General features: G+C 52.0%; 1 protein-coding gene across 3 annotated transcripts in view; it reads right to left on the bottom strand.

The window, feature by feature from the left end:
• The window catches only part of PHF24 (PHD finger protein 24), a 36,395-nt gene that overhangs the window by 6,267 nt on the left and 11,289 nt on the right, over positions 1-18,839 (bottom strand). For 2 of the 3 annotated variants that reach the window (XM_058172451.1, XM_058172452.1), the window contains exons 2-7: positions 17,511-17,912; positions 11,802-11,987; positions 4,134-4,212; positions 3,712-3,899; positions 3,201-3,367; positions 2,112-2,198 (exon numbers count right to left, since the gene is read on the bottom strand). In XM_058172451.1, coding sequence (XP_058028434.1) covers positions 2,112-2,198; positions 3,201-3,367; positions 3,712-3,899; positions 4,134-4,212; positions 11,802-11,987; positions 17,511-17,900 — 1,097 coding nt within the window. In that variant the 5' untranslated portion in view covers positions 17,901-17,912. The remainder of the gene's footprint in view (positions 1-2,111; positions 2,199-3,200; positions 3,368-3,711; positions 3,900-4,133; positions 4,213-11,801; positions 11,988-17,510; positions 17,913-18,839) is intronic. The other variant, XM_058172454.1, reaches the window with a different exon arrangement.

The following is an 18,839-nucleotide window of genomic DNA, read 5'->3' as shown; positions in this document are numbered from 1 at the left end:
TTGTGCTACCAGACTCCTTATATCGGTAATTTAAGGAAAAATCAACACCCTGAGCTCCGTCAGCACACAACATGCCCCTCAATCAGAATAGAGCTGAAAGGGACCTTGGAGGTCTTCTAGTCCAAACCTCTGATTAAGAAGGAGACTCTTCTTGACCGGTAGGACCAGAAGTCGGGAAACGGGGCATTTCCAGCCTCCGGAGGGCCTCTGAGGAGGTGGGGGGGGGAAGGCTGTTTTCACCCTCCCCAGGCCCCTAGAAAGCCTCTGGAGCCTGAGGAGGTCGAAAATAGGCCTACCGGGCCCACCGGGCCATCATGTGCCAAAAGCGGGGGGAGCGTGAGAGTGGGCCGCATGCGCATGCACAGGGGCGGGGCAGGGTGCATTGAATTATGGGTGTGGGCATGTGTGTGTGTGACACCCCCACTTTTGGCACGTGACGGCAAAAAGGTTAGCCATCACTTTGATTCAACTTTGATTGATTAATCACCACCGAGACGAAGGAAGATGCATCCTAAACGCCGGGTGAGGAGTGCCCACAATGCAAATGGCAGGTGGGTGGCAGAAGGAACTGGGCGGTGGGGCAGTCTAGCCTTCTTTGGGTCCCTCCCTAACCGTAGATTCGCAGCTCCAGCAGGAATCCCTTTCTCCGCCTGCCTCCTCCTTGACCACGGCTGCCGGCTGAGCCAGGTGCCATCTCTCCCACGCCTCTGAAGATTCACAGCCCGTGCTGCGCTGCCAACTGTTCCCATGGCAACGCCGGTGCCTCATCTCAATTCCTAACGAGGCTGAGCTGATTGCCAGCACCCGCTCCTCTGGCCAGCAGACCCCAAAGGAAGAAGCGGCCACAGGAAGAGAGGCGTTCCACGTGTGGCTAGAAGTACAGGAGGACCTTTGGGGGATGATGCTCACGAAATGTTGGCCTCTGGACTGGCTGACAAGCCTGTCCTGGCTCAGCATAACAGAACCAGGGACCTTGGAGGTCTTCTAGTCCAACCCCCTGCTCAAGCAGGAGGCCCTATCCCATTCCACACAAATAGCTGTCCAGTCTCTTCTTGAAAGCCCACAGTGATGGTTTATTGTTCTCACTGCTAGGAAGGGGGGTGCTAGGATAACCACCTAATATTCAATATGGAACCACAGCACCTCCTAAAGCACTTCATAAGTTGATGAGACCCCCCCCCCTCCAGGTCTAAACTTTCCACAAGTCTTAAAAGTTTAGGGACCCCCGGTCTAAGCTTTATGATTCACTGCCGGGAATCCTTCAGGAATAGAAGGGCCGCGGTGTGGCTCAGGCTGTAAGAAGCCTGTTATTAAAACACAGCTGCCTGCAATTACTGCAGGCTTGAGTCCCACCAGGTCCAAGGTTGACTCAGCCTTCCATCCTTTATAAGGTAGGTAAAATGAGGACCCAGATTGTTGGGGGGGCAATAAGTTGACTTTGTAAATATACAAATAAAATGAGACTATTGCCTTACACACTGTAAGCCACCCTGAGTCTTCGGAGAAGGGCGGGATATAAATGTAAACAAACAAACAAACAAACAAACAAAAAGAAATACCGTTAAAATCCATACATCCGCAAAGATCTGACTTCATTGGCCTGATGAAGAAATACCTCTTTGAAGTCATTCTCACATTACCCAGTGTCCTTAACGCAAAAGGCTGCTTAAATTCTGCATTTCTTGACTTAGGGAAAAGCTGCACCCTTCCACAGGGCTGGTGAAAGGGGGCACCGTCTTGGCACTACAGCTAAAAGCACCCCAGATGGAAAGTACCAGGAGGACAGTCAGGTGGCACTGAGAAGAACCCCGTATCTCTACCTTCCTCACTTCAGGTCACTCGGCCAATGGGGCTGGCTGGGGCTCCATACCAGTACTGGGGTTGCTATCCTGGATTCTCCAGGTAGAGTCCATTCCTTTTTCCTTAGTATTCCGATTTATAAGGAACTTGGCTTGCTTACAACGCAGGGGAAGCTTTTACTGTAGGGGACGTGAGAGAGCCCTTCTCCAGATGTTGCAATCCAGGGAGAGTGTGGACATCCAGAGGTTTTTTTGGCTGGACCCCTCACTGGAAGCCCCGGGGCATCTTTTGGGGAGGGTCTCGGCACCTACCTTGGTTCCCCTGGCTCGTCTCTGGGCAGCTCTTTGTCCTCCTGCTTTTGGCTGTTGCCTTCAGAGACAGGCTCCGCCTGGCTGGCCCTGAAAGAGAGCCACACACAGACCCGGGCCCAGGATTAGGGGGTGGGGGGGCTAGTCCGGAGAGAGGCCGACCGGAACAGCCAATTGGCCACAAGTCATCCCAGCATTCGGGGCCGGGGGGGGGAATACAAAGGCTTCATCCACATGTGCTGCTCAGCTGGGGGGATCAGGGTGACCTCCCCCACAAAGAAACCAGGCGTCCCTTCTGCCTTGAATCCAGTTAGTTCTCGACCGTCAATCAAAACTGAGCCTGGCAATTATGGTCATAAATCACAACTGTTGTAAAGCAGGTCATCAAGTGACCAACTACATTTTATGAACTTTTTTTGTGGTGGTTGTTAAGCAAATACAACAGTCGTTAAATGAAACCGATTGCTGTTTTAATGGAAATCGGAATAAAGGCTGGCTTTGGGCAAAAACGTTTTAGATCGCAGTCATGTGACTGTGGGATACTGCAAACAGCTGGAAATGCACCGGTTGCCAAGCAACCACAATGCAGGCATGTCGCTGTGGGATGCGGAGGCAGCGGTCAGAACTTCAGAACTGGGTCTGAAGAACCTTTTGGGGGCTCCATAGTAACTTCCAATGGTCATTAAGTGACCGGTCGTAAGGCAAGGATACCCACATGGCCCGATGGCTTGGGCATATGGTGGCCTTACATTGCTTGGTCCAGCTGTGTCTCCAGCTGCCTCCCGCCTTGCTTTGATGTCCATCCCAGCCCTGGCAGCCCTCGGGGTCAAGTGAGGGGTCTCCAACCTTCGTGACTTTAATACTTGTGGACTTCAACTCCCAGAAGTGAAGGATTCTGGGAGCTGAAGTCCCTAAGTCTTAAAATTGCCAAGTTTGGAGACCCCCGGCCGAGTGGATTGAGTCCTGTGAGAGCTATGGGGCAGCTCGCCAGGAGGGAGAAAACCAACTGCCAAAACCGGCTTCCTTCCCCTGCCGATGGCCAGCCAGCCACAGGGGCCCAGGTAACCCACCCCTCACCTGCCGAGGTCTTACCTGGCGCTGGAGGAGGCTGCCCCCGGATGTCGTTTTCGGAACCAAGCGTTCTGGAAGTGCCGGCTCTGGTCCTGGCTGATGAGCCCGTCCCCCTGCTGGTTGAGGGCCAGGAAGGCTTCCCGCGCCCGCTCCCTCTCCTTGCCCGTCAGCAGGTGCAGCAGCCCCTCCTGGGGAGGGAAGCAAAGCAGGAGGTCGCGTGGAGGGGGCAGGAAACCCCCCCCCCACAATCTTCTTGCTTTTGCCAGGATAGTGGTGCCTTGCTGACTTCTCTAGGCGAGGGCGAGGGGAAAAAGGGCCAGACGCCCTTCCCACGCCCCCCTCCCCTCTCCCTACACAAGAGGGGGGGGTGGTGGATCTTCACAAGGCCTCTCCCCACCCCCAGCTCAGCTCAAGGATTGGGACAAGCCTCTTTCTCTCTGCCTGGTAGCTGAGCTGCTCTGATATTGGTGTGTGTGTGTGTGTTTCCTTCCTTCTTTCTCTGCAGCCCCTTTGGGAGGAAACCCCCCCCCACCTGCGTGCGTGTTCTCTGCAGCAGCAGCAGGGACTCATGGGAGAGGAAGTCCATCCAGGCGATGTGGCCCTTCTGCCCGGGGTCCAGGGCCCCAAACTGCAGGGCCTGCCGTTCCTTTTCTTCCTCGCTGCTGGGCTGCCCCCCGAGGCCCTTGTAGCGCAAGAAGTCCTCCAGGCTCAGGCTGCTCTCTGTGGAACCCCCCCCCCGAAGTCACGGTTAGAGGGACCACTTTGCTGCCTGGCCTCCCCCAGGGCAAAAAAGCCCCTGCAGGAGCCCCCCTCCCCCAGCGATCTCCCCCCCCCAATCCTCCCCAGCATCAAACACTTCTTGGAGCAGGTGGGGGAGGGTCTCCGCCCAGTGAATGAGATGCCCCCCTTCCTGCCAGGACTCCACCTCTGTCCTGAACAGGTGGGCAGCCTTACCGGGTGCGATGTTGCTCTGCTGGAAGGCATGGGAGAGGGAGTCCATCTCCTCTTGGGTGAGTAGCGAGTTCAGGTTATCCTGCCCGGAAGAAAGGAGTGGCTGGAGTTACAACACAGCTGGTCTCGTTTAGGACTGTTTTTCCCACGGTGGGTGGGAAGGGCAGGTGCCTCCTGGGGCCCCTTTGTTGCCAAGGGGCCGTCCTTGGGGATCCGGATGGCTTTGCAAAACAGCTCACCTTCTGGATGGGTTACAGAACAGCCTCCCCCACCCCACGGCCTGCCTCGCCCCACTCATTTCCCAGGCAAGATTTCCCATGCCCCCCCACCCTCCTTTCCTCTGGGAATTGCCCTGGCCTCCTCCAAACCAGGGGTCACAAAGAGGGCCCCTTTGTGACCAACCAACTGGGGGACTTCAACTACAGAATTCCTGAGCCAGCCAGCAAGCTCACAAAATCAGAAAGGGGAGGGGCACTGCTGGACCCCCAGCACTGGACTTTGGAGCCCATAGGCCAGTTGGAGCCCTCCCCAGCCCACTTGGGGTGCCTAAAGCTCCGAAGGTGGAGGCTGCCCTTGGCAAGCTTTGAGGCGCCCCCCCCTCCTCTCAGGAGGATCAACTGCTCTGAACAGGCTCAGTCGGCCACAAAGCTGCCCTCGCAGTCATTCAGTCCCGCCTGGAGGCCCCTTGAGGTCATCCAGTCCAACCTCCTGCTTCAGCCTCTGCTTGAACTCAGCCTACAACAGAGGTGGGTTTCAGCAGGTTCTGACCAGTTCTGGAGAACCGGTAGCGGAAATTTTGGGTAGTTTGGAGAACCGGTAGTAAAAATTCTGACTGGTCCCACCCCCATCTATTCTCTGCCTCCTGAGTCCCTGCTGATCGGGGAGGAAATGGAGATTTTACAGTATCCTTCCCCTGCCACGCCCACCAAACCCTGCCACGCCCACCAAGCCACACCCACAGAACCCGTAGTAAAAAATTTTGAAACCCACCACTGGCCTACAAAGTCCCTATAATGTATTTGAATTTTAGGAGGGAAATTTGGGCGGGAAAATGCACGTTGCTGATTGGCTGATGCCTCAGCCAATATACTATTTAAAGAGGGGTTTTTGCCTGTTGGCTTTTGCTGGGATCACAATAAACTACAGAGCTGTTGTCACTTGTATCGTCTCCTGCCTCGTCATTGCCCGAACTTAACATTGGCGACGAGGGTGGGATCTTGAAGGCAGTGAGACTAGGAAAAGAGCTGAAGGAGCAACGTAATTTCAAACCCAGCCAGTATCAAGGGCGGATACATAGCGATGTCTAGCTATACGCCGCCAGCGCCATTCGACCCAGCCAAGGAGAAATGGGGGTCGTACATGGCTCGTTTCGAGTGTTTCCTCGAAGCTAACAAACTGCAAGGAGTATCGGATAATCGGAAGCGCGCTTACTTCCTGAGCCACTGTGGGCCAGAAGTCTTCGATACCGCCGAATCGCTGTCGGAACCAACGCCTGTACAGTTGGTGCCATGGCAAACGCTACAGACGACGCTACGAGCAAACTACGCGCCGGTGCCATCAAAGTTTGTACAACGGTTCGAGTTGAGGCAAAGAGTTCAGCGAGAGGGCGAATCGATAAGCGTGTACATGGCCGCATTAAGGAAAGCCGCAAACCACTGTGAGTATAGAGACTTGGAGGACTCTCTATTAGAACAACTCATTTGTGGGGTCAGGGACATCCGACTACACAGGCGGCTGCTGTCGAAAAGCAACCTAACCCTGGCGATAGCCCTGGATGAGGCTATGTTATGTTCCTTCTTGCTTCAAACGCTCTACCATCATCCCAGTGCCGAAGAAGCCCACCATCAAGGAACTGAATGACTACAGACCAGTTGCTTTAACATCTGTAGTCATGAAAACCTTTGAAAGGCTAGTGCTTTCCTACCTGAAATCCATCACGGATCCACTGTTAGACCCCTTGCAATTTGCATACCGAGCAAATAGATCAACAGATGATGCTGTTAATATGGCTCTGCACTACATCCTACAACATCTTGAGTCTCCAAAGACCTATGCAAGGGTCCTTTTTGTAGACTTTAGTTCAGCATTCAATACCATCATTCCAGACATTCTCCTAACTAAGCTAAACCAGCTACAGGTACCGGAACAGGCTTGTAAGTGGATCACAAGCTTCCTAACAAACAGGAAGCAGCAGGTGAAGCTAAGCAAGATCACATCAAATACCTGTACAATTAGCACAGGGCCCCCCCAAGGCTGTGTGCTCTCCCCACTTCTCTTCTCTCTGTATACCAATGACTGCATCTCCAATGATCCATCAGTTAAGCTACTGAAGTTCGCAGATGACACAACAGTGATTGGTCTCATTCGAGACAATGACGAATCCGCATATAGATGAGAGGTCAAACGACTAGCCTTGTGGTGCAACCAAAACAATCTGGAACTGAACACACTCAAAACCGTAGAAATGGTGGTAGACTTTAGGAAAAACCCTTCCATACTTCCACCTCTCACAATACTTGACAACACAGTATCAACAGTAGAAACCTTCAAATTTCTGGGTTCTATCATATCGCAAGATCTCAAATGGACAGCTAACATCAAAAACATCATTAAAAAGGACAACAAAGAATGTTCTTTCTGCGCCAACTCAGTAAGCTCAAACTGCCCAAGGAGCTGCTGATCCAATTCTACAGAGGAATTATTGAGTCTGTCATTTGCACCTCTATAACTGTCTGGTTCGGTTCTGCAACCCAACAAGAAAAACACAGACTTCAGAGGATAATTAGAACTGCAGAAAAATAATTGCTACCAACTTGCCTTCCACTGAGGACCTCTATACTGCACGAATCAAGAAGAGGGCCGTGAAAATATTTGCAGATCCCTCGCTTCCAGCACATAAACTGGTTCAACTCCTACCCTGAAATCGACGCTATAGAGCACTGGACACCAGAAAAACTAGACTCAAGAACAGTTTTTCCCGAAGGCCATCACTCTGCTAAACAAATAATTCCCTCAACACTGTCAGACTATTTACTGAATCTGCACTACTATTAATCGTTTCATAGTTCCCATCGCCAATCTCTTTCCACTTATGACTGTATGACTATAACTTGTTGCTGGCAATCCTTATGATTTATATTGATATATTGATCATCAATTGTGTTGTAAAAGTTGTACCTTGATGAACGTATCTTTTCTTTTATGTACACTGAGAGCATATGCACCAAGACAAATTCCTTGTGTGTCCAATCACACTTGGCCAATAAAAAATTCTATTCTATTCTATTCTATTCTATGAGGCCAGGGCACACGAGATGTCCACCAAAGCGGCGGAAACCTTACAGAAGCCGAACACGCCAAATGCCGCAGCGAAAGCAACGCCAGTCCACAGCGAAGAAATCCAGGCCGAATCGGACGGTGAAGAAGCGGAAGAAGTTTTCCACACTGGGAGGCCGGAGAGAGGCGACCGGGACGAGTGCGTGAGTTGCGGAGGCCAACACCAACGACAGAATTGCAGGTTCAAAGACGCAATTTGTCGGCGGTGTGAAAAGAAAGAACACATAGCTCAGGCCTGCCAAGCCTCTCAACCTTCCCGCCCAAAATTCAAACTGGCCAATCAACAGGGTGCCGGATCCGCGAAGCGGCCAGGGATTGGTCAGTTCAAAAAAGGCGCTAAGTTGAATCAGACCACTGTGAGAGTGGGCCACGCATCGACACGGCTAGAAAAGAAAATATTCACTAAGACCTACATCGAAGGAGTGCAGTGTAAAATGGAGGTGGATACCGGCTCATCAATCACGATTATGTCCTGGGACACGGTCGCACGGGACCTGCCAGAAGTCGCGAAACGACAGCTGCAATCCCAGAAGCTGAGAGTGCAAGACTACCAGGGAAACCGGATCCCCGTTAAAGGAGCCACAACGGTCAGAATAAGATATGGACAATTCAAGAAAACCCTGCCGATCACCATCGTTGAAGGAAACCTGCTCGGTTTACTGGGACTGGACTGGTTTCGAGCCCTAGGAATGGGCATAACCAGGATCCATAGCAATGGAGTCAACCTGAAGGACGAATTGTTGAAGGAATTCGAGGACGTTTTTCAAGACAGCCTGGGCAAGTATGTGGGGACCCCCATTTCATTCAATTTGGACCCCCAGGTGGCTCCCATTAGATTAAAAGCTAGGAGGGTCCCGTTCGCCCTCAAACCCAAGATTGACAGGGTACTAGATAAATTAGTAAGCCAGGGAATACTAGTCCCCGTCGACCATGCAAAATGGGAGACAGCAATAGATAAAATCGCTCAGCTCCGGGATGGTCTGGATCGAAATTGGGATGATCCAAGCGAGAGGGAGGAGGCACGTCTTGTTGAGTCTGTTTGGGATGAGTTTGATCTTGTGACTCCCGAGGACGTGGACAGGTTGTTGGGGAGGCTCCACGCCACCACATGTTTACTGGACCCGTGTCCTTCCTGGCTGGTGCTGGCCACTCAGGAGGTGACACGAGGCTGGCTCCAGGGGATTATCAACGCTTCTTTGTTGGAAGGGGTTTTCCCTGCCGCCTTGAAAGAGGCGGTGGTGAGACCCCTCCTCAAGAAGCCCTCCCTGGACCCAGCTATTTTAGGTAATTATCGTCCGGTCTCCAACCTTCGCTTCGTTGCGAAGGTTGTAGAGAGTGCTGTGGCGCGGCAGCTACCCCAATACCTGGATGAAGATGTCTATCTAGACCCGTTCCAGTCCGGCTTCCGACCCGGATACAGCATGGAAACAGCTTTGGTCGCGTGGAGGGACAGGGTGGATGATCTCTGGAGGGACAGGGACAGGGGTTATTCCTCTGCACTGGTCCTATTAGACCTCTCAGCGGCTTTTGATACCATCGACCATGGTATCTTGCTGCGCCGGTTGGGGGGATTGGGAGTGGGAGGCACCGTTTATCGGTGGTTCTCCTCCTATCTCTCCGACCGGTCGCAGACGGTGTTGACAGGGGGGCAGAGGTCAGCTGCGAGGTGCCTCACTTGTGGGGTGCCACAGGGGTCGATTCTCTCGCCCCTTCTGTTCAACATCTATATGAAGCCGCTGGTGAGATCATCAGTGGCTTTGGGGTGAGATACCAGCTGTACGCTGACGATACTCAGCTGTACTTTTCCACCCCAGGCCACCCCAACGAAGCTGTTGAAGTGCTGTCCCGGTGCTTGGAAGCCGTACGGGTCTGGATGGGGAGGAACAGGCTCAAGCTTAATCCCTCCAAGACGGAGTGGCTGTGGATGCCGGCACCCCGATTCAGTCAGTTGCAGCCTCAGCTGACTGTTGGAGGCGAGTTATTGGCCCCAAAGGATAGGGTGCGCAACTTGGGTGTTCTCCTGGATGAACGGCTGTCGTTTGAAGATCATTTGACGGCCGTCTCCAGGAGGGCCTTCCACCAGGTTCGCCTGGTTCGTCAGTTGCACCCCTTCCTTGATTGGGATGCCTTGTGCACAGTCACTCATGCGCTCGTTACCTCCCGCTTGGATTATTGTAATGCTCTCTACATGGGGCTCCCCTTGAAGTGCACCCGGAGGCTTCAGTTAGTCCAGAATGCAGCTGCACGGGTGATAGAGGGAGCTTCACGTAGCTCCCACGTAACACCACTCCTGCGCAGACTGCACTGGCTACCTGTGGTCTTTCGGGTGCACTTTAAGGTTTTGGTTACTACCTTTAAAGCGCTCCATGGCTTAGGGCCTGGGTACTTACGGGACCGCCTGCTGTTACCTCATGCCTCCCACCGACCCGTACGCTCACACAGAGAGGGACTTCTCAGGGTGCCGTCCACCAAGCAATGTCGGCTGGCGGCCCCCAGGGGAAGATCCTTCTCTGTGGGGGCTCCTACCCTCTGGAACGAACTTCCCCCGGGTTTACGCCAAATACCTGACCTTCGGACTTTCCGCCGCGAATTGAAAACACATTTATTTATTCGCGCGGGGCTGGCTTAAATTTTATTGGTTTTAAATTTTTATTATTAATTTTTAATGGGTTTTAGTTTTATATGTTCCAAAGTTTTAGGCCAATTATGTAATAAGTTTTTTAATTCGTATTTTAATTGTATATTGCACTGTTTGTTTTACCTTGGCTGTACACCGCCCTGAGTCCTTCGGGAGAAGGGCGGTATAAAAATTGAATAAATAATAATTACCCAAAATAGCTGGGTCCAGGGAGGGCTTCTTGAGGAGGGGTCTCACCACTGCCTCTTTCAAGGCGGCAGGGAAAACCCCTTCCAACAAAGAAGCGTTGATAATCCCCTGGAGCCAGCCTCGTGTCACCTCCTGAGTGGCCAGCACCAGCCAGGAAGGACACGGGTCCAGTAAACATGTGGTGGCGTGGAGCCTCCCCAACAACCTGTCCACGTCCTCGGGAGTCACAAGATCAAACTCATCCCAAACAGACTCAACAAGACGTGCCTCCTCCCTCTCGCTTGGATCATCCCAATTTCGGTCCAGACCATCCCGGAGCTGAGCGATTTTATCGTATAGATAACCACTAAACTCCCCGGCACGACCCTGCAAGGGGTCATCCTGCACTCCCTGATGAAGGAGAGAGCGTGTCACCGGAAACAGGGCGGCCGGGCGGTTATCTGCCGACGCAATGAGGGTGGAAGCGTAGGAACGCCTCGCCTCCCTCATTGCCACTAGGTAGGTCCTAGAATAGGACCTAACTAGTGTCCGATCAGCTTCGGAACGACTGGACCTCCAAGTACTCTCTAGGCGTCTTCTCCGGCATTTCATCTCCCTCAGCCCCTCGGAGAACCAAGGGGCCGGACGAGATCTGCGCCGGGTCAGAGCCGCAAAGGCACGACACGGTCCAAGGCCCCAGCCGCGGCCTGTTCCCAGGCCACAACTAGTTCCTCAGCCGAGCCGTGGGCCAGATCCTCAGGAAATGGCCCAAGCTCCGTCAGGAACCTCTCAGGGTCCATCAGGCACCTGGGACGGAACCTACGTATAGGTTCCGTCTCCCTGCGATGGTGGGTGGCGGTTCGGAAGTCCAGGCGAAGGAGAAAATGATCTGACCATGACATTGGTTCTGTTACTAACTCATCTAATTCCAGATCATTTAGCCACTGTCCAAAGATATAAATTAGATCCAGCGTGCCTCCCCCCATGTGCGTAGGGCCATCATTTACTCGAATCAGGTCCAAGGCCGTCATGGAAGCCTGGAACTCCCGAGCTGCAGTCGATGACAAGCCGGTCGATGGCAGGTCGAAATCCCCCATGACTATAAGTCTGGGGGTCTCAACCGCCACCCCGGCAAGTACCTCCAACAGCTCCTATGACTCTTGCGGCATCCTGGTGTCACGTGATCCACTTTTGGGACCTTCTGACAAGCAAAGTCCGTGGGGAAGCCAGGTTCACTTAACAACCCTGCTGCTAACTTAACAACTGCGGTGATTCACTTAACAACAGTGACAAGAAAGGCCGTAAAATGGGGAAAAACTCATTTAACAACTTAGCTTCAAAAAACCTTGTGTACCTATATCACCCCTGCATCTCCTCCCTGCTATTCTCCCCCCACCCCGTCCTACTTCCCCAAATCCTTCTGAGCCCCACTTCCCCAAAAGGGGTCTGGCACAGCCATGATTTCCCGAGAGACCAGCCTGGCCCCTGCCCACTGTGGCCTCTCTGCCCCTCCCAGCCCCACGACTTACGCAGTGGTAGCAACTCCAGCCGACCGCTGAGTGGGCTGCCTCGATGGCCTCGGAGGCCTCGGCCGGGGAGAGGAGGCCCATGCGCTGCAGGCAGCCATCGTGGTAGACCTTGGTGCAAACCCGGCAGGGCAGGAGGCTGTCTGCCGTCCATACCTCGCACACTTCACACATCTCCTCATTGGTCACCTGCAGGGGGAGGGAGGGAGGGCTGAGAAAGATCTGAGAGGAACCCTCTGGTCCTGAGACCCCAGCCCCAGTGGGCGAGCCTCTTTGGGGCTTCTGCCGAGCCTCTGGACCTTGGATCAGCCGATGCCAAGAAGGAGCAAGGAGAGGAATAATGGCGTTGGAAGGGAACTTGGAGGTCTTCTAGTCCGACTCTCTGTTCAAACAGGAGACCCTCTACAGTTCTGGACAAACGGCTGTCCAATCTCTTCTTAGAAACCTCCAGTTGGAGGTTTCCATTCACAACTTCCAGAGACAAGCTGTTCCACTGGTTAATTGTTCTGTCAGGAAATTTCTCCTTATTTCCAGGTTGAACATCTCTTTAATGATCTACCACCCTGTTGCTTCTTGTCCTGCCTTCAGGGGCTTTGGAGAATAGTTTGGCTCCCTCTTCTTTATGGCAGCCCCTCAAATACTGGAAGACTGCTATCCTGTCTCCCCTGGTCCTTCTTTTCATCAAACTAGACATACCTGCAACTGTTCTTTGTATGTTTTAGCCTCCAGCCCCCTAATCATCTTTGTTGCTCTTCTCTGCACTCTTTCTAGCACCAAAACTCTTCCTTCTCAGAGCAGGTTCAAAGGATGAAGATAATGAGGAGGAGGGGGAAGAGGGGGAGGGGAGGAGATCTCGCCCAGGCAGATGGGCAACAGGGCTGTAGGAAGGGCTCAGGATCCCTTCCTGGACAGGAAGTGGATGGGTCCCCCAGGGCCCCCAGAGAATATGACTGCTCAAACCAGGGCACACTAAATCTGCTCCAAAAAGGACAGGCATTAACACTTAGCACCAAACAGGGGTTTCCAGGCTCTTCCTGGAGAGGAGCCACTTTCTTGGACCAGCAGCTCCAGGATCCCAACTGGGGCCAATTGGGGCCTGAGGATGAACTCTGTCCTGGGGAGAACGAAGCAGCTGGAAGTTGCTTTGATTCTCCCAAGCATTTCCAGTTGGTTCCACTATTTGTTCTTCCAACCACACGTGATTCCACTTCTTGTCATGCATCATCACCCCAAAATAGGCCCTTCTCATTTGTCTTTTTTTTTTTAACTTTTTCAGAATATTCCCCTACCTTGCAACCCCTTCTCCCAAAAGCCAGTCTTTCCTGTGTTAACTAATACACAGTAGTGCATTTTCCTCCAGCTGTTTTGGGGTGAAGAAGTGCACCAAAATGGGAGAAATTGCTTATTTTTAATAAAACGCACTTCGGTTTGTGTTTGGTTCAGAAAGACTAATTTAAGCAGGTTGACATTCAAAGATGAGCGGGACAGTTCTTCCTCCATTCCTCTCCCCCTCAACAGCCCTGGAGCTTCTGATGGTGACAGTGGAGAGAAAAAAAATTGTTTTGTTTTTACTCTTGTAATATTTTTGGTTGTTTTAGAATTTTAAGCCACCCAGAATCACTTGGTTGATCTGGGCAGCTCCAGAAATGGAAGGAATAAAGAAAAGAGGTTGCCCAGCTATGAGCTGGGTCTTTTTAGGGGAGAACCTGTCTAATTTGGCATTTCCAGATATGTTTGACAATGAAGACTGAAAGCAGCACATCAGGACTGTGTCACTGGGGAGGGCTGATTCTTGGGGGGGGGAGCGGGGAGGGCAAACGACCTTCGTTTTACATCTTCCCCTCGGAGGCTGCTTATTTGCCTCCTCCTGAGCTTCACCTGTTCCAGACGTGACTGAATTTTCTATGAGGCGCCTGGAGAAGCTGTTTGCTCTCCCAGGCCTCAAATATGGCCAAGGAGAGAAAGTTTGCTTTGGGGAACGCAAGATAATTGTGTGGCGACACTTAGCATTCACACACACACACCGCTTGGGCTGGCACAACAGTTTGGTCTAAGAGGGGGTTGGGGGAATGAGTAATTTCTGGTGTCGAATGTGGCAGAAATCCGGCTGTTATCTCCGTAAGTTCTGCAGATCTTAATGCAGGCTGGTAAAATCCAAAAGGGATGTGAAAAGAAGGAAATGGGCTTTGAGGCAAATACAGTTCAGGGCAAAGACATAAAGGTAGTCTTCAACTTACAACAGTTCATTTAGTGACAGTTTGAAGATACAATAGCACTGAAAAAAATTACATATGACTTGCATTGCATTGCATTGCATTGCATTGCATTGCATTGCATTGCATTGCATTGCATTGCATTCTATTCTATTCTATTCTATTCTATTCTATTCTATTCTATTCTATTCTAATTTCACACTTACAACCATTGCAGCATCCCCATAATCATCAAAATTCAGATGTTTGGTAACTGACTCATATTTATGACGGTCGCAGTGTCCTGGGGCCATCCCCTTTTGTGACCTTCTGACAAGCCGAGTGAATAGAGAGGCCATTTAACAACCATGTTAACAACTGCAGAGATTCACTTTAAAAAGGCCATAGCAAGAGGTCATAAAAAAAAGTGGGGGGAGGAATCGTTTTAAAACTATCTTGCTTAGCAACAGAAATTTTGGGCTTCTTGACTTAGGACCACAATTGGGCTCCATTGTGGTCATAAGTCGAGGACCGCCCGTATAAGGGATGCAGACTGGCGGGGTCTCTGAATTTAGGCATTACGGGGATTTGAGCTTGCTGTGAGTGGCAAGTGACTTTGAAGTCATGCAGGACAGAATGATGAAAACGGCAACTAGGTTACAAAAATGGGAGATTACAAGCTTGGAATCCCCAAGTGAGGAATCCTCGCAACGAGAAAGAAAGATGCAAATTAGCGGCAAGGCCACAGCACCATCGGCTCTCTTTAGTTCTGGGCGCTGCACCTTAAGGGAGAGACAACAGCAATGGGGAAGGGGCTAAAAGGGGCACAAGGGAAACAATAGGAAGGCTGCCCAGACCGCCCCCTCCCCCTTGGAGTAGCTACACAGTCTGGAGAGAGAAGAAGGTTGGCAAGGCCAGGTCCTTCCCTTGCCCAAAAGGTTACGAAGATTCAGGCCGAGCCCACAGCAGAGTCCAGCTATGGGAATCGATGCTGGTCCTAGCAGGGATGGCCCCCAAGTGTGTGTGTGTGTGTGTGTGTGTGTGTGTGTGTGTGTGTGTGTGTGTGAAAATCAGGTCTCAAGTGGGTGAACTAGGATCTGGCTCTCAAGGAGCCTGACAACTCCCAGGTTGTTCAGTTACTGGGACACTTCCCAGTTAGCAGAGTCACAGACTTAGAAGGGACCTTGGAGGTCTTCTAGACCAACCCCCTGCTCAAGCAGGAGATCCTAGACCATTACCTATACCACTTGCAAGAGGGTTGAGAGAGAGAGGAGAGAAGGTGGGCTAGGGCCAACCGGGGCTCTTGAGGGCTCCTCTTTGCTGACTGACACCCCCCTCCCTTGTGGGAAACGGGTTCCTAAGGTCACCCGGACAAGAGGGGGTGGGTTCTGAGCCCAGCAGGTGCAGGAACGCCCCACCCACTTGATTTTATCGCTCCTCTATCATTCCAAAGAGGAAGCCTACAGAAAAGGTGATAAAATGCTGTACAATCAGGCCAGAAATGCATTAACAAGGGAGATCAGAGCAGCAAAAAGAAGCTACTCTGAAAAGCTAAAGAATCAGTTTTCAGCAAATGAACCAGCAAACATGTGGAAAACTCTTAAAAATATCACCGGCTATGGCAAACCTCCTTCCCAGGCTGAAGGTAATCAACAATTGGCAGATGACCTGAATGAGTTTTACTGCAGGTTTGAAAGGAAACTACAGCCACCTATCTCCATAACCCTCATCTCAGACACACCAACAACAGCCAAGCCTCCTACAACTGACCCCATTTCATTGGGTTCACAACCCCTAGTGATCACAGAAAAAGAAGTGCAGGACCTATTTCACAGACAAAAGCCAGGAAAAGCTCCAGGCCCAGACAAGATAACTCCTTCTTGCTTAAAAGTCTGTGCTGACCAATTGGCCCCCATCTTCACCCATATTTTCAATAAATCACTAGAGATGTGTTATGTTCCTTCTTGCTTCAAACGCTCTACCATCATCCCAGTGCCGAAGAAGCCCACCATCAAGGAACTGAATGACTACAGACCAGTTGCTCTAACATCTGTAGTCATGAAAACCTTTGAAAGGCTAGTGCTTTCCTACTTGAAAACCATCACGGATCCACTGTTAGACCCTTTGCAATTTGCATACCGAGCAAATAGATCAACAGATGATGCTGTTAATATGGCTCTGCACTACATCCTACAACATCTTGAGTCTCCAAAGACCTATGCAAGGGTCCTTTTTGTAGACTTTAGTTCAGCATTCAATACCATCATTCCAGACATTCTTCTAACTAAGCTAAACCAGCTACAGGTACCGGAACAGACTTGTAAGTGGATCACAAGCTTCCTAACAAACAGGAAGCAGCAGGTGAAGCTAAGCAAGATCACATCAAATACCTGTACAATTAGCACAGGGGGCCCCCAAGGCTGTGTGCTCTCCCCATTCTCTTCTCTCTGTATACCAATGACTGCATCTCCAATGATCCATCTGTTAAGCTACTGAAGTTCGCAGATGACACAGCAGTGATTGGTCTCATTCGAGACAATGACGAATCCACATATAGATGAGAGGTCGAACGACTAGCCTTGTGGTGCAACCAAAACAATCTGGAACTGAACACACTCAAAATCGTAGAAATGGTGGTAGACTTTAGGAGAAACCCTTCCATACTTCCACCTCTCACAATACTAGACAACACAGTATCAACAATAGAAACCTTCAAATTTCTAGGTTCTATCATATCGCAAGATCTAAAATGGACAGCTAACATCAAAAACATCATTAAAATAGGACAACAAAGACTGTTCTTTCTGCGCCAACTCAGTAAGCTCAAACTGCCCAAGGAGCTGCTGATTCAGTTCTACAGAGGAATTATTGAGTCTGTCATTTGCACCTCTATAACTGTCTGGTTCGGTTCTGCAACCCAACAAGAAAAACACAGACTTCAGAGGATAATTAGAACTGCAGAAAAAATAATTGCTACCAACCTGCCTTCCATTGAGGACCTGTATACTGCATGAATCAAGAAGAGGGCCGTGAAAATATTTACAGACCCCTCGCATCCTGGACATAAACTGTTTCAACTACTACCCTCAAAACGACGCTATAGAGCACTGCACAAACTAAACACAAGAACAGTTTTTTCCCCGAAGGCCATCACTCTGCTAAACAAATAATTCCCTCAACACTGTCAGACTATTTACTGAATCTGCACTACTATTAATCTTCTCATAGTTCCCATCACCAATCTCTTTCCACTTATGACTGTATGACTATAACTTGTTGCTGGCAATCCTTATGATTTATATTGATATATTGACCATCAATTGTGTTGTAAATGTTGTACCTTGATGAAGGTATCTTTTCTTTTATGTACACTGAGAGCATATGCACCAAGACAAATTCCTTGTGTGTCCAATCACACTTGGCCAATAAAAATTCTATTCTATTCTATTCTATTCTCCGATCTTGGGTCGGTCGCAGGTACACCCCCACCCCCCGCGGAAAGGTCGGGTGGGGAGCTTACCTGCTCGCGCTGCTCCAGGCTGATCTCCAGCCGCTCCTTCTCTTCGGGCGGCGGCCGGACGGGGCGGACCAGGGCCGGGGGCAAGAAGCAGCCTGGCCGGTCCAGGTCTTCGGGTTCCACGCCGCGCCCGTCCCGCAGCCTCGCCCAGGCGGCGCTCGCGGTCCTGCTGCCCCCTGGCCGAGAGGCTTCCCCCGGCGCCGGCGCCGGCTCCTCCTCGTCGCGGAGCTCCTGCACGGCGTGCTCTTCCAGGGTCCCGCGGCGGCTGGCGGCCCCCTCGGCCGAGCGCTTGGCGGCGGGCCGTTCCCGGAGCCCGTCCTTGAAGGCCGAGACGGCCAGGCTGACCTTCTGCACCTGCTCCACCGTCTGCCGCCGGGACATCAGCACCCCCATGGCTCCCCTCACCTGCCGAGACAGCCAGCGCGGCCGGTCAGCTCAGGCAGGCAGGCAGGCAGGCGGCGGCTCCGTCCGGCGCCCTTGAACTCCCCGGCCGGCCGGGCTTCCAAGCGCAGCGCCCCCCCCCCGCCGCAGCCCTCCCTCCTCCGCCGCTTTCCGTCCCCACCCCCAAGGAGCCCGCTAGAACGACGTCGCCCGGCCGGCTCCCTCAGAGCTCTTCCCGGGCAGCCGCCTGCCTTCGCCCCCCCGGAGAGCAATGCCTGGCATGTCCTTCGGGGAGGAGGCGGGGCACCTGCCGCAGCCCCCCCCCCCAGCTGACACTGAACTTCAGCGGACAGCCAAAGACGAGCTGGGGGGAGGCTGTGCAGGACCGGGGCTGCAATGGTCTGGGGGCGCTTCCGCTGGGTTGGGCTCTGACTGGCAGAGGAGACCCAGAGACCACAAGAGAAGGAAGCTGGCAGGACGGTTCCCCTTGCAAAAGCTGCTTCAGGAGGCCTGGGGGAAAGTCACACCCCACTTCCTGGAGTTGCCTCCCCACCCCCCACTCCAAGAACTGGGGAGTTCTGGGGCTCTGATCGTCCCATCTTCTCTCCTGGGCTTCTTGGTTCCCTTGGAGCTGCTCCTCCCAGCAGAGGCCACCTCCTTCTGGCTATTGTCCATTGATCTACAAAGGTCCCATATTCAAAGCAGTGGCCAGCTCACATTAGTGCAAAGGCAGGCTGGGGGAAGGTGGGGGTGGGGAGCAGCAGGAAGGAAGGGTCAGAGCAGCTCTTGGTCTTCCCCTCCCCAGCAAGCCAACCGTTTCCCACACCTCCTCAATCACATTCATTTTCTTCTTGGGAGGAAAAACAACCCATTTACAAGACAATAACCATCAAAAGGAGGCACATTAGAATACAGAAGACCAACGTTGGAAGGGACCTTGGAGGTCTTCTA

This window comes from Ahaetulla prasina, chromosome 2 (genome assembly GCF_028640845.1).
Source record: "Ahaetulla prasina isolate Xishuangbanna chromosome 2, ASM2864084v1, whole genome shotgun sequence".
Classification (NCBI taxonomy): Eukaryota; Metazoa; Chordata; class Lepidosauria; order Squamata; family Colubridae; genus Ahaetulla; species Ahaetulla prasina.
Note: the sequence above shows the minus strand (reverse complement) of the source record. Positions and strands in the feature narration are given on the sequence as shown.